The 26,405-nt window shown below is 48.7% G+C and overlaps 1 protein-coding gene across 1 annotated transcript in view; it reads right to left on the minus strand.

Annotated features, from left to right (window-relative positions):
• LOC138536679 (nmrA-like family domain-containing protein 1) overlaps positions 1 to 26,405 on the minus strand; it is a 215,223-nt gene that overhangs the window by 154,818 nt on the left and 34,000 nt on the right. Inside the window, exon 3 of the mRNA XM_069641394.1 lies at positions 21,711 to 21,977. Coding sequence (XP_069497495.1) covers positions 21,711 to 21,974 — 264 coding nt within the window. The 5' untranslated portion in view covers positions 21,975 to 21,977. The remainder of the gene's footprint in view (positions 1 to 21,710; positions 21,978 to 26,405) is intronic.

Genomic DNA, 26,405 nt, shown 5'->3' on the forward strand with positions numbered 1-26,405 from the left:
ATTGGGCACAGACGTAGCATAAGGAAGCAACAGAGTGCTCTATAAGTAAAGGGGGAAGTACACAGCAAGGGAAGCAGATGGCAAGAGGTCTGAGCAAGGGAAGCGGGAGCTTATAATGGGGAGGGCTGGCAATTTAGCAGCAAGTCATCTATAAGTCATCTATAAGCAACCAGGGAGGAAAGGGAAGTAGATTGCCCAGTCTCAGTTTAGTTGAGAAGTGGAGGGGGTGTGAACCTAGGTGTTAGGGAGGAACCATTGCTTGAAAAGGAGGGTTTTGAACTCCTTCTTAAAATCTAGAAGTGAGGGGATGAGTCTGGTGATGATGGGGAGGAGGTTCCATAGTCTGGGGGCGTAAACAGAGAAGACCTGTCTTCTGGTTCTATCCTTCTTACACCGGCAGAGTTCAAGTGTGCACATGTCCTGGTTTCTGGTGGATCGCAGGTCTCCGGAGATCCTGAGCTTCTCAGTGAGATATCTTGGGGACATGAAGGAGACGTCCTTGTAGTTGATGCAGCAGGATGGAGGTAGCAATGAGCAGTGCTCACACTCAAACACGAAAGAAAGGGCCACCCGTCTCGGCGTACCTAGCCCTAAGGAAGAACACCCTAGCCCTGGCGGGGGTGCCTATCCCTGCGTAGCGCGTGGTGTATCGCCTACTAAATAGATATAGAGGAGAGTACTGTCCCTCAACCTTCTATACTGGTGGTAGTGTCTGTTGGCAGACACAGATCGTCCAAAAAGAAAAAGGATAAAAAATGGTATTCTCCAGAAGGTTGAGCAATATTCAACAAAGCTGTGGATTAGATCTTAGGGTTGCTCTGTCTGGAGTGTGGGTACAACCTGCGGGGCAGGTCAACTGTTTGTATACCTTCCAAAGTGTATAACTTTAATGGTGCCCGTGGGTCACTGAGGTTGGGATGGGAAAACAGTTCAACTGGAGAAACCACTGGTGGATAGAGCAGTAAAACACAGCCGGAGGGCTGGAGGACTAAAAATTGGCTCTTATAAAAATGTTTAGCTCACTCAATAGTGATGAGTGTGCTACAGCAAGTATTTTAGAAAAAAGTCTCTCTGTTGGTCTAAGAGAGATCAGAGGTGGGTCATGAGAGCCCTCATGACCGAAAGGGGTCGACCGGTTTCAATGGCGTAAGGGATTCGAGCCATCTTCATCAGGACCGTGATTGTACATGCAAACTGGGTTGCCAGGGTTCAGAGCAAAACTGAACGTGATCGGGAAATTGCTGGTGTCTCCTGTAGGGAGGCAAAAGAAGAGGGGGGGAGGGGTAGAAAGGGAAAAACGATCAGGGCATGTAAAGAACACTGGCAACTAATAATTCAGTGCAAGCGTAGGGGTGGAGCTCATAATGCATTTGGGTGAGCATGTGGAGCAGGAACTGTGAAGGTCACTTATTACAGGAGAGGTGAGGGTGCCTGGGCACCTGTGAGGGGTCTTACTGCCGGAGAGAGGGGTGGGAAGTGCGTGATTGCGTCACGGGGGGAAAAGGACTGGTGGGCGGAACAAAGGGGTGAATGCACCATGCACACTAATGGTGGAAGGAGTGCCAAGGGGGCAAAAGATGTGAGCCCCTATGTGGTAAACACCCAGGCAGGTGCAGTGTTTTTTGTGCCGATGTGAAGAGCTTGAAAAACCTTTACCTCTGGGCCAGCGTCCAAAGTAGGAGGCAGGAGGCGATTGGAGATCAAGGGTAGTTCAAAGCACCACAATTTGATGCAAAAAAGCAGCAATCCAAAACACAGGTCAAGCGTACCTGTTAAGAACACAAGTGATGGTAAATTGGGCTGCAAATAAACATGGCAGAGGCTATGTGGAGACGACTCTGTGGGGCCTGGATGTGGGCCGTACCTGTAAGGGGGCTGCTGCTCGCCTCTGGGTGGTCCGAGTGCTGTATCTAGCTGTACAGCTCCGGACTGACGATTCTGGCGAAGTAAGGCCCATCGCCTATAAAAAGGGCGCAGAAACTCGGTCAAACGGGCTCGCGTAAGCGTCGTAATGACGCAGCTGGCTCCATAGGAACGCCTGGGCGTGTGGAGGCAGCGGAAAAGAGAGCCCGAGTGCCTCTCAAAAACACAGGAGAGCGCGCTCGGGCTACCAATGGTCCGGCAAGTTGCACGACTCAATTGGTACTGATGCAAATTGCCTAAACACAGGGGGAAGGGGCAGACTAATGGCAAAGGGAGGTGGGGGGGGGGGCCAGGGGGAAAGAAAAAAAAATATATAACAAATGAAAAACAATATAAAGGTGAAAGTCCTAAGAGGGCAAACCATGTGAAGAAGGGGGGGAGGGGGGAGAGAGAAGAGGGGAACATGAAACAACTATTGAAATAATGGAACAAACCAAGGCTCAAACGGAGAGGCACTAAAGGACTCAAAAAGAGGGGGGGTGGTCAGGAAACAGGGCACTAATGGTACTGTACGGAGTCTGGATTCAGGACAGTACTGCTAATTCGTGCCATTGAATTTGTTCATTTAATCCTTCAGAGTATGTTTTTAGTCTATAGATCCACATTTGTTCTTTCTTGAACAGCATATTGTTGTAGTTGCCGCCTCTGCGGGGTGGTGTGACTTTCACAATGATGGTCCACGTAAACTGCTCCGCAGTGTGTCCTTTGGCTGAAAAATGGGACACCAAAGGTGCAGTAAGTTTGTTCGTTCTTATACATGATCTGTGTTCGGTCATTCGGGTTCGAACTGGCCGAATGGTCATGCCAATGTACCTCAAATTGCAAGGACAAGTGATCATATAGATAACGCCCTTGGTGTTGCAGTTAGTGAATGTGTTCTGTATCCATGGTGTTTTCCATCCAATCTCTATCTGTGTAGTTCTGGAGGTCTGAGCGCACATGGAGCAGTTGCCACAGGGCGTGTGTCCCTTGATTGGTGGAATATTCCAAAGGGTCCCCTGGGTGGATTCTTCCCTGGATGTGCTAGGTATCAAGGTTTTGACAACCTTATCTCTCACATTGCTACGTCTCTTAAGGGCGAAACGTGGGACTGGGATGTCGGAGGCACCTGTGTTAAGTATAGGCCAAAGTTTTTTAACTTCCCTTTTGATCTTGTTGAGAAGGGGTGAAAAACTGAACACAGCTGTGAAGGTGTTAGACTCACTAAGTTTGGCATGCTGCTGTAGGGTGATGGAACGTGGGATATTCCTGGCTCTTTTGCAGGTATCTTTTATAATCCTCCTCGGATAGCCTCTCTCGGCGAGTTGTGTTTGGAGTTGTTTGGACTGTCTAGTATAGTCTGGAGTCTGTGTGCACAGCCTTCTATAGTGCAGGAACTGCCCGAAGGGGAGATTGTCTCTGAGTGCCTTAGGGTGGTAGCTTGAGTAGCACAGCAAAGAATTTCTGTCAGTGCTTTTTTTGTAAACACTAGAGGACAGGTTCCCACTAGATGCTTGGATGGCAAGGTCTAGGAAATGGGTGTTGAATCTGTGTTTCTCCATCGTGAACTTGAGGTGGGGGTTGAGGGAGTTGAGCCAGGTGTGGAAGGCCTCTAAATCGTGTTCTGAGCCTCTAAATATCACGAAAATATCGTCAATGTATCGCCGCCATATGGTTAAATTGGCGAGATAGGGATTGGTCTCAGGATAGATGTGTAGGCATTCAAACAAGTCCACATACAAATTAGCGAGGCTGGGGGCAAAAGTAGCCCCCATAGCAGTGCCTGAAATCTGTTGGAAAAAGGTGTCCTCAAAGAGAAAGTAATTCTTGGTTAGTGCTATTTCTGCGAGCGATAGAATGAAGCTGGGTGGGACTCCGTGTAGGTCCATTCCTGAGTCTAAAATTCCACTCAGCATTTGCAATGTCTCCTGCTGTGGTATCCGGGTGTAAAGCGACTCTATGTCGATCGTGACTAACCATTCTGTTTCTGGGTTGTATGCGATGGTGTCTAGGAGAGTCAACCACCACATCCTCGGATCCCGGCCATATACGCTCTCCCCAAGATCCACAAAGGACTTACACCTCCACCGGGACGCCCCATTGTCTCTGGGATTAGTTCCATATTGGAACCCCTCTCACAATACGTTGATTTTTTTTATCAAAGACCAAGTTCCCAAAATGAGGAGTTATTTTAAAGACTCTACCAACATGTTGACTCTCCTAGACACCATCGCATACAACCCAGAAACAGAATGGTTAGTCACGATCAACATAGAGTCGCTTTACACCCGGATACCACAGCAGGAGACATTGCAAATGCTGAGTGGAATGTTAGACTCAGGAATGGACCTACACGGAGTCCCACCGAGCTTCATTCTATCCCTCGCAGAAATAGCACTAACCAAGAATTACTTTCTCTTTGAGGACACCTTTTTCCAACAGATTTCAGGCACTGCTATGGGGGCTACTTTTGCCCCCAGCCTCGCTAATTTGTATGTGGACTTGTTTGAACGCCTACACATCTATCCTGAGACCAATCCCTATCTCGCCAATTTAACCATATGGCGGCGATACATTGACGATATTTTCGTGATATTTAGAGGCTCAGAACACGATTTAGAGGCCTTCCACACCTGGCTCAACTCCCTCAACCCCCACCTCAAGTTCACGATGGAGAAACACCGATTCAACACCCATTTCCTAGACCTTGCCATCCAAGCATCTAGTGGGAACCTGTCCTCTAGTGTTTACAAAAAAACCACTGACAGAAATTCTTTGCTGTGCTACTCAAGCTACCACCCTAAGGCACTCAGAGACAATCTCCCCTTCGGGCAGTTCCTGCGCTATAGAAGGCTGTGCACACAGACTCCAGACTATACTAGACAGTCCAAACAACTCCAAACACAACTCGCCGAGAGAGGCTATCCGAGGAGGATTATAAAAGATACCTGCAAAAGAGCCAGGAATATCCCACGTTCCATTACCCTACAGCAGCATGCCAAACTTAGCGAGTCTAACACCTTCACAGCTGTGTTCAGTTTTTCACCCCTTCTCAACAAGATCAAAAGGGAAGTTAAAAAACGTTGGCCTATACTTAACACAGGTGCCTCCGACATCCCAGTCCAACGTTTCGCCCTTAAGAGACGTAGCAATGTGAGAGATAAGGTTGTCAAAACCTTGATACCTAGCACATCCAGGGAAGAATCCACCCAGGGGACCATTTGGAATATTCCACCAATCAAGGGACACGCGCCCTGTGGCAACTGCTCCATGTGCGCTCAGACCTCCAGAACTACACAGATAGAGATTGGATGGAAAACACCATGGATACAGAACACATTCACTAACTGCAACACCAAGGGCGTTATCTATATGATCACTTGTCCTTGCAATTTGAGGTACATTGGCATGGCCATTCGGCCAGTTCGAACCCGAATGACCGAACACAGATCATGTATAAGAACGAACAAACTTACTGCACCTTTGGTGTCCCATTTTTCAGCCAAAGGACACACTGCGGAGCAGTTTACGTGGACCATCATTGAGAAAGTCACACCACCCCGCAGAGGCGGCAACTACAACAATATGCTGTTCAAGAAAGAACAAATGTGGATCTATAGACTAAAAACATACTCTGAAGGATTAAATGAACAAATTCAATGGCACGAATTAGCAGTACTGTCCTGAATCCAGACTCCGTACAGTACCATTAGTGCCCTGTTTCCTGACCACCCCCCCTCTTTTTGAGTCCTTTAGTGCCTCTCCGTTTGAGCCTTGGTTTGTTCCATTATTTCAATAGTTGTTTCATGTTCCCCTCTTCTCTCTCCCCCCCTTCCCCCCCCCTTCTTCACATGGTTTGCCCTCTTAGGACTTTCACCTTTATATTGTTTTTCATTTGTTATATATATATATTTTTTTCCCTGGCCCCCCCGCACCCACTCTCCCTTTGCCATTAGTCTGATCCTTCCCCCTGTGTTTAGGCAATTTGCATCAGCACCAATTGAGTCGTGCAACTTGCCGGACCATTGGTAGCCCGAGCGCGCTCTCCTGTGTTTTTGAGAGGCACTCGGGCTCTCTTTTCCGCTGCCTCCACACGCCCAGGCGTTCCTATGGAGCCAGCTGCGTCATTACGACGCTTACGCGAGCCCGTTTGACCGAGTTTCTGCACCCTTTTTATAGGCGATGGGCCTTACTTCGCCAGAATCGTCAGTCCGGAGCTGTACAGCTAGATACAGCACTCGGACCACCCAGAGGGGAGCAGCAGCCCCCTTGCAGGTACGGCCCACATCCAGGCCCCAAGAGTCGTCTCCACATAGTCTCTGCCATGTTTATTTGCAGCCCAATTTACCATCACTTGTGTTCTTAACAGGTACGCTTGACCTGTGTTTTGGATTGCCGCTTTTTTGCATCAAATTGTGGTGCTTTGAACTACCCTTGATCTCCAATCGCCTCCTGCCTCCTACTTTGGACGCTGGCCCAGAGGTAAAGGTTTTTCAAGCTCTTCACATCGGCACAAAAAACACTGCACCTGCCTGGGTGTTTACCACATAGGGGCTCACATCTTTTGCCCCCTTGGCACTCCTTCCACCATTAGTGTGCATGGTGCATTCACCCCTTTGATCTGCCCACCAGTCCTTTTCCCCCCGTGACCCAATCACGCACTTCCCACCCCTCTCTCCAGCGGTAAGACCCCTCACAGGTGCCCAGGCACCCTCACCTCTCCTGTAATAAGTGACCTTCACAGTTCCTGCTCCACATGCTCACCCAAATGCATTATGAGCTCCACCCCTACGCTTGCACTGAATTATTAGTTGCCAGTGTTCTTTACATGCCCTGATCGTTTTTCCCTTTCTACCCCTCCCCCCCCCTCTTCTTTTGCCTCCCTACAGAAGACACCAGCAATTTCCCGATAACGTTCGGTTTTGCTCTGAACCCTGGCAACCCAGTTTTCATGTACAATCACGGTCCTGATGAAGATGGCTCGAATCCCTTACGCCATTGAAACCGGTCGACCCCTTTCGGTCATGAGGGCTCTCATGACCCACCTCTGATCTCTCTTAGACCAACAGAGAGACTTTTTTCTAAAATACTTGCTGTAGCACACTCATCACTATTGAGTGAGCTAAACATTTTTATAAGAGCCAATTTTTAGTCCTCCAGCCCTCCGGCTGTGTTTTACTGCTCTATCCACCAGTGGTTTCTCCAGTTGAACTGTTTTCCCATCCCAACCTCAGTGACCCACGGGCACCATTAAAGTTATACACTTTGGAAGGTATACAAACAGTTGACCTGCCCCGCAGGTTGTACCCACACTCCAGACAGAGCAACCCTAAGATCTAATCCACAGCTTTGTTGAATATTGCTCAACCTTCTGGAGAATACCATTTTTTATCCTTTTTCTTTTTGGACGATCTGTGTCTGCCAACAGACACTACCACCAATATAGAAGGTTGAGGGACAGTACTCTCCTCTATATCTATTTAGTAGGCGATACACCACGCGCTACCCTGGGATAGGCACCCCCACCAGGGCTCGGGTGTTCTTCCTTAGGGCTAGGTACGCCGAGACGGGTGGCCCTTTCTTTCGTGTTTGAGTGTGAGCACTCCAATCGATCCATTTGTTAGCATACTCATGATGCTCCTTGAATATCTGCCTGCCTAAAAAAAACCGTTGTTGTTGTGCTACCATACGTTTTCCTTGTTAACGGTCAAAAGGACGATCACGGTTGTACCGTGCACTCTAGCTTTCTAAAGCTTTCCCTGTTGTTTTCAAAAGGTAGCAATGAGCAGCCTGCACCGTAAGGTGGGGAGGTCCCAGGCTACAGCCAGGTGAGATCAGATGGGTGATGTGTGACCCTGTAGGCTGTGTGGGGGTGTCTTCCCACCCTCCACTGTGTGTGATAGGCCTGAAACAAAGAGGCTGTGCTGAGCCGTATTTGGCAGTACGGGTGAGAGTAGGAGGGTTGAGGAGACCTGGTAGGCCTCAACTCCACTCCCCCAGTTGGAGGTGTAATGAGGTGGTGGCAACAAGTTAGAACACATGGCACAATTTGTGTGTGTGGGAGAGTTGTTGGAGACCCTAGGTGCTGTATCTGGTGCACCGTCTGACCCTTAATGGACATACTCGGGGTCCGAAGCACAGCGGCTGAATTGAGCTTCATGTGCAGCATTTGTAGTTTGTCAGGTGCAGTGGAGGTGGTTCGCTGAGGGCTAGTGTTGCACCCCGTAAGATCCTCATTGTACCGAAGATCATTTGTGCCCGGCTGGGGGAATTGGTGAAACTGCGACATGTGCAGATGTTGTGGTGGACTGCACCTCAGGGGCTGCAATGAGCTGAAGTGTTTCTCTTCTTTCTGATGAGTTGGAGGGAGGCACTGCAACGATTTCAACGACAAGAAGGGCAACACTTAGGGGCCGGGGTGTGGATTGTTGCCTACCCGTCCCGGATATAGGGGTCACAGTTGCCATCAAGAGTGACATTCTGGCCATTTTGGAAGAGTTCAGGTGTATTCGAGCTGACATAGGATTGAGGCTGGATGGTCTGGATAAAATAATCGACTTTATGGAGGATAGGTTACAAGGCCTTGAGACGAATCAATCATCTGTGGATATACTGGAGACTCAGTTGGATGTGAGAATTTTGGAACTGTAACGCCAAGGGGATGCTACAAAGCTGAAATTGGATGACGTAGGGAATTCGGAACGGCGCAACAACCTCAGTTTTTTGGGCTACAGGAGAAGGAAGGAGAAACACCAAGGGACATTGAGAAAGCAGGGAAAGATATCCTAAATGTCCCTTTCAAGGCAGAAGGTGGGATTATATTAACAGTGGACAGAGCCCACATAGCAGGAGGTGGAGGAAGAGGCCCAAGATGGGTCCTTGTGCGTTTACACTATTACTCTGAAAAATCCAAGATTTTGGAGAAAGCGAAAGGTCTTGGTCCTGTGGCTTGTGGGGATCAAAGTTATCCATTTATCAGGACTTGTCCGCATACACATTGGAGAGACGCAAAATGTGCTCTACTCTTACCCAAAGGCTGAGAATGAAGCATGTGCAATATAGATGGGGCTATCCATTCTCCATCTCTTTTGAATGGGAGCGTATCAAGTATTACCTGGTCATGGGGGATGATATTCAGAGAGTTACGGAGGAATTGATGGGAAGGACAGGTTTACTTCCTGATGTGGGCCCTCAGCAGAGAAAGGGGGTGTATCCCCTGTTGACGTGTATTCTGAGAGAAGGACAATTCAGGTCTCCAGGCAATTTAAGAGATTGAATACTCTGTCTCCAAGGAAGAGATGAGGAAAGGGACATGATGTTTTGTATCATAAGGACTAGAGGTCAGTTGGTGATCTTTTAGTGTGAGATGTTCCTTGTCCCGATGTGATTCAGTGCTGGGGGGGGGCACAGTAGGGGCCATTGGGAGGAGAGCAGAGTTGTGGGTCGTGTAACTCGCTGAGGACCTGTTTAGTGGTCTTGTGGTGGGAGCTTTCTGCCTCCACAATGTTGGGCTTTCGAGCAGGGGACTAGGAGAGTCTGAAAATTAGTGGATGTTGGTGCTTCAAATGTGGGGTGTGGAGATGGGAGATGCGCATTCTACGATATTGGGGGGATTTGTGGGGAGAAGGGGTTGGCCTCTGGAGTTTTAGCTTGGATTATAAGGTGTTGGGAGATCATAGTTGGATGCCTTAGGGAGTGGGTTGGGGAGGGTCAACTGAGGGTGGAGTGGGGATTATTTTTGCTTCATTGGAGGTTTGTTGCTGTTTATTGTGGGTGAGGGGTTTGGGTGGTGTTTTGTTTTTCTTTTCCATTCGTGGAATATACAGTGAGGTTCTTGAGGAAAAAGCTGATATTTTTTGGGATTGTATGATGACATTTGACCCTTGGCGCCCGTTATTTCTTATCGTAATATGGAAGGAGTGATGCGAGGTCTTCGACTAGGTACACTGAATTTTAGGGGCCCTAACTCCCTGTTTGAACTGTCACTGGTCAAAAGGGTTTTTATGAGCCGGGGGTAGATTTTTTGTGTCTACAGGAAACCCATTTGGTGCGGGGACAGTAGCCATCTATGAAGAGTGGAGGTATAGATAAGGTGTATTTTGCAACAGGGGATGAGGAAAAAAGGGGGTTGCAATCTTGATCTGGAGAACGTGTAATCTTGTTGTGAGGAATACCCTGTGTGACCAGGAGGGAAGGTAATTGTTTCTGAGAGGGACTGCCTGGGGTGCGATATATGGTCCCAATCAGGGACAATTGCAGTTCTGGAAAGACGTTATCCAGTGCCTGAAGGTGTTTGTGGAAGGGACTTTATTGTTGGGAGGGGATTTTAATATGGTGTTAGATCCCTTGAGAGATAAATCTGGGGGGACCACCACACAGATTTACAAGGTGCAGATGCGGGACTCCGGGTGATTTAGGGACCTTAATGGAGAATTAGGCACGGTTGATTATTGGGAGGCGGTTTTGGAGGCCTCCCCCTCTTTTCTTACTTATCGTCTGTTCATAATTCCTGTTCTTGTTTCGATTTAGTGTTGATAGATAAGGCGGCTGTGAAATATGTTTGTGAGGTGAAATGGAGTGTTACTCAATGGTCGGCACATGATTTGGTCTATGCGCAAGTTGTTGACTGGGGAGGCAAAGCCAAACGTGGGAGGTGGATTTATAATGACTACCTATTAAAAGATAGGGAAATTGGAGAGGGTTTGGGGCTGAAGATTAAGGAATATTTTGAGGTTAACGATAATGGGGAGGTGAACACCCCTGCCCCATGGGAAGGGTTTAAGGCTGTGATGCGGGGAGAATTGATTAGAATAGGCTTGTACAAAAAAAAAAGGATTGAGGAAAGAAGCCGAGTTGAAGGCTAGGATTGAGAAGCTGCACCTGGGTGGGGGGTGGGGGTTCTGGGTGGGAGGCCTAGTGATCCAGAGATATCCAAAGAGGTAAATCTCTGCACAGCAGAACTGAGAGCCCTTTCGATACATGAGATAGACTGGAAAATAACATTCGTGAAACAAAAGTATTATGAAAAGGGTAGTAAAATCTTGGGATGGAGGTTGAGGGAAGGTCCATTAAGCAATAAGCCCTGAGCAGGGGGGGGGGGGCATTACCACTTCAGCCCTGCCCGGGACTTATTGCTATTAATACCCTGGCCCATAAGACCGGGGTACTAAAAATATTTTTTTTCTGTTCCCAAACACTCCGGAACAGAAAAAAAAGTAAACAAAAATGCTGGGGAAGGGAAAATTAGTCTGTTTTCCCTTTCCATGACGGCCATTCAAAACAATTTTAAAAAGTAAACAAACAAAATGGCTGCCATCGAAAGGGAGAAGGGGTCCCTTGTCCCTTTCCATGGTGGCCATTCAAAAAAAGGGAAACAGTAAACAAAAAGAAATGTTCGCCATGAAAAGGAGAGAAGGGACTACGTGTAGTCCATTCTTCGTTTCCATGGTGGCCTGTCGCAGAATGGGAGCGGGCGCGCTGGAGACAGAAGTGTTTCCAGCGCGTTTGCTCCAGAAAAGCAGTTAAGTGTGGGGGATAGGGAGGGAAGGGAAATAGGTGGTAGAAGGGATGGAGGTCAGGGGGTTAGAAGATGTTTTCCTGTTGCCTTTGAAGAGAGCTGAAAGCTATGTTTTGTTTGTGCAGAAGAGAGTTAAGGAGCTCACCCTGGAGAACGACTTCCAGTCTGAAATGCATCGGCTAGGGCTTCTGCACTAAAGTAATTGAACAATAAAAACAAGATTATTATGATACAGAAAACCCAAGGATTGGTGTATTTATTTACACTTTAAATTCTACAATTTGAACATCTAAACCTTTTTTGAACAAGTATTCACTACATAATCGGCGTCTCCAGGCTCAGTGAATGTTTCACTGCACTGAGCATTTTCTTTTTTGGGGTTAGAAGACTTACCGCATTCCCTGGCGAGGGTAGATGGCAGCCGCCAGTCCTGAGGAGGCCTAGGGCAGCGGAATTACTGTCTGGTAATGCCAGCGTTCTGAGCCTCCCCATTGCCTGGGAGGCCGCCACACCCCCCATTCGCCAGGTAATGATCTAAAATGGTGTCTGCTATATGTTCTGGTTCAGGGGGAAATGAGGTGTGAGGACAGAGGAATAGGGGACGAGTTTTTAGATGGATGTCTCACCTTTAGAGGTCCCAATTACAGAAGAAAGAAATGCCATGACTATTAAGAACATGAAAAGTGGTACAACGCCGAGTGATGGCAGATTTCCCGTTCGGTTCTATACACTGTTTTGCTCTCTCCTGGCTCATGTACTGATTCAACTTTTTAATTAACTTCTTAAAGGTGATTCTCTTCCTGAAACCATGTTGGGAGCAATAATTATTGTGGAACCAAAAGATGGAAAAGACTTGTCGAATTGCTCTGCATATAGGCCTACTCAATACAGATGTGAAAATATTTGCTAACATTTTGGGAAATAGAGTGGATAGAGTTCTTCCATCTGTAATCCATGGGGATCAGGTGTGGTTTATTATATGACAACAAGGATCAGATAGCCTTAGAAAGACTTTGAATTTGATACATCATGCGCAACAGTTGGATCAGGTGGCGTGCATGCTTACTTTGGATGCTGAAAAGGTGTTTGATTGGGTGGAAGGCATCCTGTTGGAAAAAATGTGGTTTTTGAGTAAATGCTGGGTGGCCTCCCTTTATAATAACTCGAGGGCCAGAATATCGATAAATGGTATTCTGTCACAAACCATTGACTTGCCCAGGGGTATCAGGCAGGGATGTCGCCTGTCCGCATTGCTTTACGTGTTGGCGATAGAACCAGTGCCTCATTTGTGGGGGCTCAGCCCTGTCACTTATTTTTGAGCCCCAGCACTTATTGTCTCTGACTCAGTTTGATTATGATGTGGTATTTTGTCAACTTTATTATATTATCTGTTGGTCAGTAGTAGCCAAACAACAAGCAACAACATTGGACTGGTCACATGCCAGCACGCTGGGCCGACTGATTGCTATTCATGAGCCTGATGACCCACACTGAAATGGCAAGGCTAGTTATTCATTTTCATGAATATCAATGAGTTGGAAGGTGACAGTAGTGGGCGCCCATGCTGGTCATGCCTGCACACTGCCTCAGTCAGTCCGCATGACATTGGTGCAGTGCAGGTCTGTTACTGCAAAAACCGAAAAAACTGCCACAATAGGGTGTGCTGACAACAGGACTGTCAACAGTGCCAACACCTTGGCAGTGCCAGAGAGAAGGCCGTTGCTGGGGAGGGCCTGTCCAGAATGTCGTTCTACACAAGAAGATCTTTATGCAGTGTTTGACAGGAAAGTTCATCCATTCAATAATAATTTTGCCTGCATTTATCCATCAATTTACCACAGGAGGAAATCACGTTTTCTTTGTTCTCTGTGGCTGGACGGTTAATAAGTCCCACTTGCCACCTAAAAAAACCACAACAAAATGTTTTTTGCTGATGACTATGGCCCTCATTACGACCCTGGCGGAGTGGGATACCGCCAGCGGTAATCGCGGCGGACCCGTCCGCCCTACTACGAGTTCCCTTAGCGCCATGGAGGTTTTCTCCGCCTGGTTTTACCGGGCGGAGAAAACCATGGCGCTAAGGGACCTCGTTGTTAATTACGCCGCCGTACTTTACGGCGGCGTAATTAACTCCTTCCCCACTCCCATTATACCCTATGGGGCAAGAATGGGAATGGGGAAGGGTAAAATGGGGATTGGGGATTTACCGCTCCGCCAAGGTCGGCATGGGGTGGTAAATCCGCCAACCCCCATGGCGCTATCGGCGGCTTTCCGCCATGCTCCGCGGTGCATTTTGCACCGCGAATTCCGCCAGGGTCGTAATGAGGGCCTATGTGTTTAAAGGAGCATGTAAACATCTAATTTCAAGGTAACATGTTGTGTTATGTTGATTGGTATTTGTAGATCGCATATCTGGCAAAGTCAGCGCATCTATCAACCCCAATGGGCCTGTGCGAGTCACAGCTTTAACCCCAGATATGCTGACACATAGGGGAACAGCCGTGATTGGTGGTAGCACATGCAGGGCCTGCCAGCAGTGATGTGCCACAAGCATGCTAGAAAAAATGTGAGCCGTGGCACTTCTTTTTTTTTACAAATTAGGTACTAGATAGAACTACTATCAGCTGCCAACAGAATGAACTCGAACATTAAGGGTATTAAATGTGGTGATGTGAAGTTCAAACTTTCCCTCTTTGCTGATGATATTTTGGTGTATTTGGTGGACCTGGGGAAAACTATCCCGAAAGGTTCACGATTGAGGCATATGGCAGGGGTGCACGGTCTTAGAATTAGCGAAATGGAGCATTCTCCAGATAAATGATGTAGCGGATGAAGATTTGAGTGACGGGCCTGGTTTGGAATCTCTATAGAGAAACATTTGTTGATTTACCTGAGGATCAGTGTTCCTAGAGGTCTTAGTGAGCTTTATGGCCTTAATTATGCACTGCTATTGGAAGTATTGAGGACAGACTTAGATAGATGGTCAAAACTGACTTTATCTTGGTTTGGCAGAATGACGGTGGTTAAAATGAATGTTCTCCCTCGACTTCTTTTTCTACATACGATGTTGCCGTCTGTGATGGTCGGAGGGCCCGTGGTGTCGGGGGGGCCCCTCCGGTGTATGCGGCTGCCGCGTAGCGACGCCGCGCAAGAACAGACACGGAGGCGTCTGCTCGTTCCGGCGCTCCGGCTCCAACTGCCGGGCGCCGCCTTTATTGTTAACTGCGCATGCGCCGGCTTGCAAGCCGCGCATGCGCCTGTGGTGTAATACGTACACAACATCCCTCCTTTTCCCCCTCAAACGACAAAACATCAAAACATGGGGCCAACGTGGCCTAAACATTATATACTTAACGGACTTTTGTTGCTCAGGTCTCCGAGTCCATGATAAAGTCTTGGAATCTTTGTGGAGGGCGGCGCCCCTCTCTGCGGGGGTACCTGGGCGGTCCCATTTCGACACTCTCTGGTTCCGCAGGGTCTCCGGGCGTGTCAACGTCCTCCGGTGGTGCATCTGCTGCTTGCCTCCGACCCGGGTCCGGTTCCTCTCTAGAGGTTGCTGGTCCTATGCGTTTGAAGAAGGACGCGTTTCTGGTCACTGTCCCACGCGCGTTCGCCGCTGTGACCATGGATCCCTTGACGTGGGTGACCCCCATCGGGTGTGTCTCATATGTCATTGAGAGTTTCCCTTCTGGCTTCCGGTTTCGGACCAGGACGGTATCTCCTACCGCTATCTCTTTTTCCGGCAGCCTCCGCCTCGTTGTTTCCTTCTCGTTCCTCGCTGCCCTGTCCGCTGCCACTTGTGCGTCATCAATCACTCCCGGACGTCGCTCTCCTGCTTCCGGTATCAGCCCTCTCGGTATGCGCTTGAATAGGGCTTCGGCGGGCGCGATTCCGGTGGACTGATGTGGGGTGGACCTGTACTCACGGAGGAATTCGATCAGATTATGGCGCAGGTCTTCCCCTCCATTGACGGAGATGCGAAAAATTTTGTTGAGTGTCCGCATGAACCGTTCAACCTCTCCATTGGCTCTTGGCCACAGTGGGGTCACTTTGCGGTGTTTGATGCCTCGTTCAGCGCAGTATCTGGCGAAACGCTGTCCTTGGAAAGGAGCGCCGTTGTCGGAGCAGATCTCGAGCGGGAAGCCGTGGGTGGCGAAATTTTTGTCCATGGCCAGGATGGTGTGATCGCTGGCGGTGGATTCTACGAGCTCCACCTCGGGGTATCTTGACCACTGGTCGGTCACCACTACGAAGTGTAGGCCTCTGCCGGTCGAACCGAAGTCTGCGTGGACGGTACCCCACGGCACGTCGCTCCGTGGCATGGCTTGGATGGGCGGGCTCTTTTCTGCCGGACTCGCAGCCTGGCAAGGTATGCATGCCTTCACGAACTCGGTCACTCGGTGTTCTAGGTCGGGGAACCAGACTTTCAGCCTCAGGCGCGCCTTCATCTTGGCCATGCCTTGATGGCCTGTGTGGGCTAACTGGAGAACTCTTGTGACCAGGGATCTGGGGATCACGATCTGGTCTCCCCGCAGTAGCAGGCCGTCCGTGGACACTGAGAGTTCGTGTCGAGCCTTCCACAGCAGTTGCAGGTCTCTCTGCGTTTCTGGGTGTCTTCTGGCGTTGTTCAGGAGGACTTCTCGCCATTCCCCTGTCGCAACCGCCCTTTTCACTCGCAGGAACGCCTCGTCCGAATTTGAGTCTTCCGCAATGTTCTCCCTCGACAGGGCCACAGGCAGGGCCGATTCAACGACGAGGTGCACAGCGTCCCCTGCATCAGACACCTCGACTGGATTCTGGGCGTCCCTCATGCCGGGGTGGCGGGACAGGTAGTCTGCGGGGTTGTGGGTGCCTGGGTGGTACACCAGCTTGACGCTGTATTCGATGAGCGATAGCATCCACCTTTCGATCCGGGGAGGCGGCTTTGAAGAGGTGCCTGACAGAATTGGAATCAGGGGCTTGTGGTCGGTGACCACAACGACGGGTTTGCCGAGGATGTATATCCTGAAGTGTTTGCATCCCCACAGGATGGCGAGGGCTTCTCTCTCGATTTGCGAGTAGCGCCTTTCCGTGTCAGTGAGGGCCTTGCTAGCGTAGGCAATGGGTCTCATTGCCCCCAGTTCGTCGGCCTGCATGAGGACTGCCCCTAGGCCAACGGGGCTGGCGTCAACGACGATCTCTGATTCTCGGCTGGGGTGGAAGTAGGCCATCGTCTCCTGCTCTGACAGGGCCTCTTTGATGGCGTTGAATGATCTTTGTTCTGCCGCTGTCCATTGCCACGGTACGTCATTCCTGGTGAGTGCCCTCAATGGTTCTGACAGGGAGGCCAAGTCTTTGATGAATCTGCCGCAGTAGTTGACCATCCCCAGGAAGCTCCGAATTTCCGCAGGGGAAGTGGGAGGAGGCGCATCTCTAATGTCTTTTACTTTGCCGGGATCAGGTGAAATGCCGTTCGCATGGAAGGTGAAACCGAAGAATTCCAGCCGATCTTTCAGGAATTCACACTTCTCTTGGTGAAGTGTAAGACCCACTGCCTGGAGTCTCTCAAACGTGCGTTCTAGTCTTTTAAGGTGTTCGCTCTCAGATCTGGCGAAGACCAGAATGTCGTCGGACATGTTGATGACACCCCTCAGGCCAGACAACGCTCCTCGTATTGCATTCTGGAAGACCTCAGCTGCGGATGAGATCCCGAAGTTGAGTCTCTTGTATTGGTACAGCCCTTCGTGCGTCGTGAACGTGGTAATGTACCTCGACTCGGGGTGCAGTTCCAGCTGATGGTAGCCTGATCTGAGGTCTAGTTTGGAGAAGACTTTGGCGCCTTGGAGTTCGCCGACGATGTCGTCCAGGGTGGGCGTGAGGTGGCGTTCTCTTTTGATGGCCGCATTAGGTAGCCTCATGTCCACGCAGATGCGCACAGCCCCTGGTTGTTTCGGCTTCGGGGCCACTACGATGGGTGAAACCCACGGGGTGGGCCCTTCTACCCGTTCGATGATGTCTCGGTCCATTAGCTGCTGCAATTCCGCCTCTACTTGTGCTCTCAGGTGAAATGGAATTCGGCGGTGTTTGAGGGCTGTCGGCCTTACGGATTTGTCGATGTGCAATCGAATGGGGTCAGCGTTCAGTTTGCCAATGCCCTTGAAGAGGCTCGCGAACTTGTGTAACATGCCTTTTAGATCTGCATGGTATACCCCGAAAGTGAAATGCACGATGTCCAGCGCTTCTGACGCAGCGCAACTCAGTAGTGAGTGGGGGCTGACGTCGGTGACGAAGAATCTTGCCTTGATGGAGTTTTGTCCGTGCGATACTGGGGCGATGAATGCACCTTGGATGGGTAAGGGGGTGTCACCACCGAATGCATATATCCTCGCTGTTGACGTCGCCAGTTCTGGTGGGCCTGGCAGGGCTACGTAGTGTTTGGTGGCTAGCACGCAGACTGAGGCCCCGGTGTCAATGAGGATGGGGGTGGGAATGCCCTGGATGTCGACGGTGCACTTGGGCTGGCGTTTCGTGCTGGGACCTCTCGCGATGCTGGAGATGAAGAAGACTTCTTCCTCTTCCTCCTCTTCTTCTTCCGCGAGATCCAGGTCTTGCAGGCCTTGATCAATGGAGGAGATGCCTCTCACTCTGCGGGAACTGCTTCGCCCCGCTCTCTCTGGTCCTCTCGATGTTGTGACAGGGGCAGCTGCACGGCACGTCCTGGCAAAGTGGCCTGGTACGCCGCATCGGGCGCATGTTCTTGACCTGGCCGGGCAGTCACCGCTGTGGGGAAGGTCATACCCACAGTTCGAGCACGATGGCGCGGTGCTTGGGGTGGACGCGGTGTCAGACTTTCTCGGCGTCCATCTTGGCCTGTTCGCAGACGACCGCCCTACTGCAAATGCATCTTCATTGTGTCCTGGTCGCGAGGCAGCGTCCATTTTCGCGCCTCTGGCTTCCGCTAGTTCGTGTGCTCTGCCCAGGTCTAGAATTTGCTGGAGGGTTAGGCCAGGCTCCCTCAACACCTGCCTCCGAAGTTTACCGGAGCTGCACCCTTGTAGCAGTTGGTTGCGGACCATCTCCTCTTCATCGGCCCATCTGCAAGAGGACGCCAGGTGTCTCAGGCGGGCGCAGAATTTGTCTAGGGGTTCATCGTCTAACTGCTTCTCAGCGCCCATGACGAATCTATCAAAGTCCACATTGGCCATGGGTAAGAAGTGGTCTTTGAGTGCCTGCTTGACGGCGTCGTAATTGACCACGGGGATGGTCAGGGAGTCATAGATCTTGTGGACTTCTGCGCCTGCTGAATAGATCATGGTCGCAATCTTTTCATCATCGTCGTCAACCCCTGCTGCCCTGAAGAACATGTCCAGTCTTTTGACCCACAGCAGCCACTTCGGTCCTAGCTTGGAAGGGGGCCCAGTGGCATCGAACTCCGGCATGGGGGCTAGGGAGCTGCGGGCTCTGCGGGGAACTGGGGCTGCGGCGCCCTCATCGTCTGCGCCGTCACCCATTTCTTCCTGCTAGGTACTCACAGGTGGTAGATATGGCCTTGTGGTAGTGGTGGGAGCGAAATCCCCTTCTTTCTTCTTGCTTGCCACAGCCTGGCACCAGCAAGGCTGTGGGGTTTCCAAATCTTCTTCTTTCTTCTTTATTACCACAGCCTTGCACCAGCAAGACTGTGGGGGTTCCAAAAATTGTTCGTGATTGTTTATCTTTATTTTTCCTGGCGCCGTCGGCGAGTGGCGCACGAGCACCCTGTTGGGCCGCAACCACGGTCGCCGCGCGTGACGGCGAGCGGATCAAAGGAAAAACAAAATGGCCGCCGGTGCGTCGTCAGTATAAGACGCGGGCGGACTTAACTGACGTTTCGTGGCCGGGCACGGGAGTGGGCCGTGGCTCGTCCTCGTCGCCAGTGTGATGGTCGGAGGGCCCGTGGTGTCGGGGGGGCCCCTCCGGTGTATGCGGCTGCCGCGTAGCGACGCCGCGCAAGAACAGACACGGAGGCGTCTGCTCGTTCCGGCGCTCCGGCTCCAACTGCCGGGCGCCGCCTTTATTGTTAACTGCGCATGCGCCGGCTTGCAAGCCGCGCATGCGCCTGTGGTGTAATACGTACACAACACCGTCACCCTGTCGGATGTTTCTTTTAGGAAAGTTAACTTTTTGGTATTTCAAAATGTTTGGCAAGGGGAAAACACCAAGGATTAAGAGGAGTACTCTGACACTCCCTGATGATCACTGAGGATTTGGTTTCCCAAATGTCTTCAATTATTATAAAGCTGCACAGTTGCGGTTTCTGCTGGAACAAATGTGGAATGGTCTGGGTACTTATTGGTCCTTTCTGGAGGACTGGCCAGTGCATCTGAGGAAGGTTAGGATCTACTATGGACTCGTATGAGGCGGCTTCCTACTGGGAGGTCAAGGGCCATCCTACTTACGGGGTATTGTGGTCTCTGTTGATAGATGGATGTTCTAATGGGGCATTGCCTACTTAGCTCTCGCTGTTGATTGCAGTATGGGGTCCACCACTAAATATTGGGAAGTTGGGATTGAGATGTACTCAGTCTTGGTCTGATATCAGTCTGGAAAGGGCCTGTCATTTGTTTTCGAATGGGAAATGTAGAGTTTGAGGAGGTCCAATTGATGTTAGGTAGGGGTGCATGAAACATGTTCCACTACCTCAGACTCAAGGGACACCTCCTGGATGTTCGTTGGAAAGAAAATGTGTCAAGAGTCCTTTCGCCTTTTGAAAATGTTCTGGATGACAATACTACGAGATAGAGTATTGTGTCTTAAATGTATACAGTGCTGGTTTACGAGTGATATGACTAATAGGCAAAGATTTAAGTCTTATTGGGAGTCGCTCTCCAATGTTAGCGTTCTGGAAGCTCTAATGGAAAAGATTTATAAAGTCAGCTTTCATGAGAACCTATCTACTCACACAATGGAACATCATTTTAAAGTTTTCCATGGATGGCATAGGGATCCTCAAATTATTTCTAAGATGTATGTGGGAGCATCTCCTTTGTGCTATAGAGGGTGTGGCCATACATTGGTATATATGTGGTGGCCATGTCCCACAATACAGAATATTTGGGTGGAAATGCTGAGCTGGATTAAAGAGCTAGATCCCCTAATGATTCTACTGGGTATTCCTCCCAGAGACTATGAGCACTATAGATTTCCAAGGATGGGGCAGGCACTTCTAAGTGCTGCGGCTCAGAAATGGCGGCAGCCGTCTGTTCCGGATAAATCGGACTGGTTACAGAAAGTGTGGGATGTGTACTCAATGGAACAGTTGACATACCTTGCACATGACAATGTGACGGCTTTTAAAAAGGAATGGGGAGTACTCGCGCAGAGATGGGGTAGCCAGCAAGGGTCCCTAGCAATCCCTGACATCTGGGTCCTGTATGTCGCATAGGGGGTGGAGTGGATGCTGGGATTGAAGGGTGTGATGTGTGACTATATTATGGAATTGATCAATGATGAATGATTTCCCGGTATGGATATAGGAGGAAATGGGAGGGTATATTGGATTTCTATTGACCATAGTCATGCGTTGGCAATGACTGCTATGGATGCTGTACGACTGGGGTGTTCTGATTTTGTTCTGGGATGCTCTGCTGTTTCTACCACAGAAGTGTGTGTTTTTGTAAGTTGCTTTATGAGTTATATATTGTTTATTTTGAATTATATTGAGTTCCGTTTTGTAAACAAGGCGCTTGAATGTATATTGGAGTTCATTTTATGTTTATGTGCCGCAAAACCTGACAAATAAATGTTGTTAAAAAAAAGAAAGGGACTTATTGCTTCAACCAAGCTTAATATAAAAGATTTTGAGATATTTTGGTTCACCCATTGATATTTATATTCAATTCATTTGTAGAATTTGGCAGGATGACTGAATCATGATGGAGGCCTTTTGATTGAAGTGAGTCCCCAGGGCCTGATGGATGCATGCCACAGAACATGGTGTCAGGGAGCTGTTAGTTTCTGCATTCATATAGAATTGACATGCAGTGCATGAATTGAGGGTCAGACCCCGGGTCTCCAATGTCACGTAAGTTCCAGTATGTCAGGATACTGCTTTTAAGTTTGGGAGAGGAGCCCATCTACCCGACAGGGATGTGACGCCACTGCCAATGCATGAGTGTTTCAGGGGCAGTTCATCGCAGTGGCAGGAGTGTTCAGATAAATGCCATATTGCTCATGTGTGATTGGTGCAAAATAGCATACACAGTACATAGAGGAGGGCAGTTAAGCCAAGAACTAATTTGAGGTATGGGACCTCTCCAGGGATATAATCTCTCACCTTCAAAGGGTCTGCGTCCTGGAAGTTGGTGGTAGTGATAATGATGCTGGAGCACATACCCTTCAGGGCCGCGTCCACGCTGCTGCCATCCTGGGGGTCGAACTGCACTATATCCACACCACTTGTGCTCAGGGTGGTGGCTTGTGGGTTGGACATGTCATCGAAAGCAGCTCTCACTTTCAGTCTTGGGTCTTGAACCAGTGCAGCAACCACACTTTGCCCCTCCCTGCTGTCAGCACCAATCACGACCACAGCACCCTCCATCACCTGCAGGAGGAGACAAGAAATTAGTCACATCTGGCATAATTTGTAAGGCAATAAACTAAATTAGCTCGCACATTTGCCTGTATCTTCAGGAGAAGGAAAGGGGCTATTAACCACTTTAAGGGCAATCAATCACCTACAGGAGATTAAAAAAGGTAATGCCTAAGATTTATGAGACACAAACGTTGCAGGGAAGAAATGGAGAGCTGTACAGACTGGGTGCACCTAAGGGTTGGTAGGTAGGGAGCCTGAGTTGCTGGAATAAGTAGGAGGAGCAGGGAGAGCTTCGGAGAGAAAGAGAGGTAGGATTGAATGGCGCAACCAGTGATTGGTCAAGATTGATGAGGAACGACTTCTGGTCCTGTTACGGATGGAGCTGGCCAGTCTGATCGGCATTGGAAACTTATTTCAGAGATAGGGTGGGAATCCGGATAAAGATCTGTCTCCTAGTTTGTTCCCTCTTTCAGTTCATTGTCTCAAGTCTGGTGATGGCGCTGCTTCTCGTGGTATGTTGACCTTTGGTAATGGTGAGTTTCTAGGGCAGGTAGAGTTCCAGTTTGGTTGTGACTGCTTTGGGGGTGACGCAGGCTGTCTTGAACATGATGCATGCTTGAAGAGGTAGCCAGAACAGCTCCTTGAAAATTGGGTTGATGTGGTTGAATTTTCTTAGTGCTATGATGAGGTGTGCTGCAGCGTGTTGGATGACTTTTACAGGGTTACAGAAGGGATTGCAGAATCCTGCCAGTAGAACATTGCCCATTGTGCAGGTAGGAGATGAGCCGCGCATGGAAGAACGGCTTGCCTTTGTGGCAGAGTGTGAGTTGGTACCATGCTGTTTGGGTCTTCTTGGTGATGTGTTTTATGAATGTATTTCTTTATTTGTTAGGTGCCCAAAGCCCACAGGCATCAGGGCACCATAACACAAACACAGAAGGACAATCATCAAGAAAACAGGACACAAGAGCAACTAGATTGGGCTGGAAGAATTCACTTGAATAGATACATTTTCACTGATTTCCTGAATGTGACAAGGGTGGCTTCAGACTGCAGGGCGATAGGAAGTGAGTTCCAAAAGGTTGCTGCCTTGACAGGGAAAGATCTTCCTAGTCTGTTTGTGTGTTTATACTCCAGGCAGATAATCTGCCTTTTGTTAGAGGAGCGAAGGGTTCTAGTAGGACAGTACTATTGAATAGAGGTCCTCAAGTAGGTGGGGGCTTCACCAAAATAGTATTTGAGCACCAAGGTTCCCATCTTAAACATGATTCTCTCCTTGATGGGGAGCCAGTGAAGATTCTGACAGTGTTTAGAGATATGGATACACCTGGAGACATTTTTAACAATGTATACAGCGTCATTTTCCAGAATCTGGCAGTTTTTGATACTGGCACTAGACGCACCAATCAGCAGGGCATTACAATAGTTGAGCCGCGCAATGATGGTAGCTCGAGCTATGGCGGCCCTATTCTCTTCGGAGATGTAAGGGCGAATATTTCTTAGGAGACAAAGATGGTAATTACAGTTTTTGCTCAACAGATTGACATGGGCCTCAGAGATTAAACTGGCCTCCAACTGGACGCCCAGAGTCTTTACCTTGGTTTGAACAGGAATGGGGTTATCACAGATTGAGAAGCACTTAAAATACGGACTTAACGTTGTTCAGGCCTGTCTGGAGCCAAAGGTAAGAATCTCAGTTTTGTTGCCGTTCAAACATAACCAGTTGGAGAACATCCAGAGTTCAATCTGTTGGTAAATATTAATAAGGAAAGTGTTGTCTATTAAATGATCCCCGGAAGACTCGAAAATGAGCTGGGTGTCATCAGCATATCAGCGCATCAGCGTAGTTAGTGAAAAACACACCTAAATCATCCAAAAGATAACACAGTAACCTCATGTAAAGATTGTAGAAGATGGGAGAGAGGCTATCCCCCTTGGGAACACCACATCAGATAGGGATTGATGGAGAAGCACAAGTATCCCACTGGATTCTATATTCACGATCGAATAAGGAGTGGAATCAACCAACTACCCCATATGAACATAAACCCAGTTGGCTTAGGTAGTGCAGGAGGCATTGGTAATCAACCAAGTCGAACGCTGAAGATAGGTCGAAAAGGAACAATAGACCTACTTTACCCCTTTCCATCAAACCCAACATATGTGATTTCAGATCTTGCAAGGTTTTCTCTGTACTATACCGAGATCGAAAGCCTGATTGTCTATCATGTAGAATGTTCTGTTTTTCCATAAATGCTTGAAACTGCACACAAGCCAGATTGTTAAGGATCTTAAGGAGAAACTGGCAGTTTGTTATGGGTCTAAGGTTGGCAAGTCCCTAGTATCTAAGTTGGGATTTTATTAACAGAGGTGAAACCACCACAGATTTAAGTGACCTAGGGATCATGCCATCTCTAAAGGAGGCATTGACAAATCTGGCCAGGAAAGGGGCAAAAAGATCTCTATGTTCTAGAATCAGCTTCGGAGGAAGGATATTTTCAGAACATGAAGTGGGGTGCATAGAGGACAGTAGTTTTTGCATAACTGGAATAGTTATTTCAGTGAAAGCGAAAGAAACGGGGCTCTCTACAGCATGTTCCATGCCATTGTTCTCTCTTGAGGCACAGGAATCAGGAAAGGACTCCTTATTTTTTTTCTCTAGCCTTAGTTATTTTAGCCTCAATGGCTAGTTGAACAGCAATAGCATCCTGGAGTGTCGTCCCGAACAACGTTATGAATGAAGTCACAATTGATAGTAAACTTGAGAGTTTTTATACTGGGTGAGACTTGAGCCATGCATCTGTCAATATTCCTTTTCATGTGCCAACATTAGACTTGGGTATCTTAGGTACACCCTCCATGCTATTTAGGGGAAAATAAGAACCATTTAACAATCACAGAACATTCTATCATGTTGCTCATGTTGCTGTTAACAATCTAAGGGGAAGTGTTAGTAACATCGACTATCATCCGCCCTTGAGGTAGGCAGATGTTAGCACCCACATATGTCAGCATAGACATGGAGAAGACTATAAAATGCAAACTTAGCTGGGACGAAAAGGAAAGCCGTACAGACTGGATGCACCTAGGGGATAATAGGTACAGCGTGTGCGTAACTGGGATGAGTAGGAGGAGCAAGAGAGCTTTGGAGAGTGAGATGGGGTTGAGTGAAGCGATCAGTGATTGGCAAGATGTTCAATGAAGAGGAGGGACTTCAGGACCTGTGTAGGATGGAGGGGGCCAGTCTGACATGCATTGGTAACTTGTTCCAGAGACAGGATGTGTATCAGGAAAAACCTTTCAGGCCTTGTCTCAAGTCTGGTGACTTGAGACTACATCTTCTGCCCTCTGCAGAAGGAGACAATGTCTGCCATCACTTGTAGGGGAGATGTGAGGGTCTTAGCAACACCGCCTATATTATCAGCATACATGGGCACTGGGAATCACAAACGTCTATCAAATACGCTGGAAACCTTGGAGCCATCTTCAATAATGCCTGTCATTGGAACCCCAAATGAAATGCCTGCATACCCAGCACATAGCTGAACTGATTCATTGTGTTTGCCTACATAGCAATTTCCATAGCTCTTCATATGTTCTAGGTGTGCAGGTAGATATGAAGGCAAATAACTGGACCGACTTACCATGCCTTGCCCAATTGCCTCACCATAGCTAGGGCAATCATCGGCTCACGACTTGACTATTGCAATGTACTCCTGGCAGGGACCGCCTGCAAAAACAATGCCAAACTACAGGTGGTCCGGAACAATGCACTCAGGGCTGCCACTGGGATTTCTAATAGGAATGATATCTCCACAACAAGACGGCAGGTGCACTGGCTGCCAGTTAAAGAAAGGATAATCTTCAAAACTCTCTCACTCGTGCATAAATGCCTCCATGATCTAGCACCTCCCTAGCTGGCCACCAGAATTCAGAAACTCTCCTCTCAAAGGCCTACCAAAGTGGCTTACACCAACCTTATCTCCACTCCCAAAAGCCGGAGAGTGCGTGCAGGTGGCACTAGCTTCCCATCCATGGCCGCCTCATTCTGAAACTCCCTTCCCGCCCAACTTAGGATGATTGACTCCCATCTGGCATTCCGCAAAGTCATCAAAACCAGGCTATTTGTTTGATTTGTCAATCCTAAGCCTCATGTTATCATCTGTTCTCTATAACATGCCTGTAACTAAGACTGTATCACTGTATTAACAAGTAAGCTTCCTTTCATTTACTTGCAAGCACCTCGATGCCTGTGGGCTGTAAGTGCGCTCTACAAATACAAATAAATAAATAAAATGGTGCCTACACAATAATTGTATAGCTAGATTGCCTCACTGTGTTCGCTTGCTTGCACAGGTCCTAGTCAGATGTACTCACTTTGCTACCTGCATAATATTTTCTTAGCTATAATAACTCATTGTGCTATCTGCATACCTA

This window comes from Ambystoma mexicanum, chromosome 1q (genome assembly GCF_040938575.1).
Source record: "Ambystoma mexicanum isolate Mex_15411 chromosome 1q, UKY_AmexF1_1, whole genome shotgun sequence".
NCBI lineage: Eukaryota > Metazoa > Chordata > Amphibia > Caudata > Ambystomatidae > Ambystoma > Ambystoma mexicanum.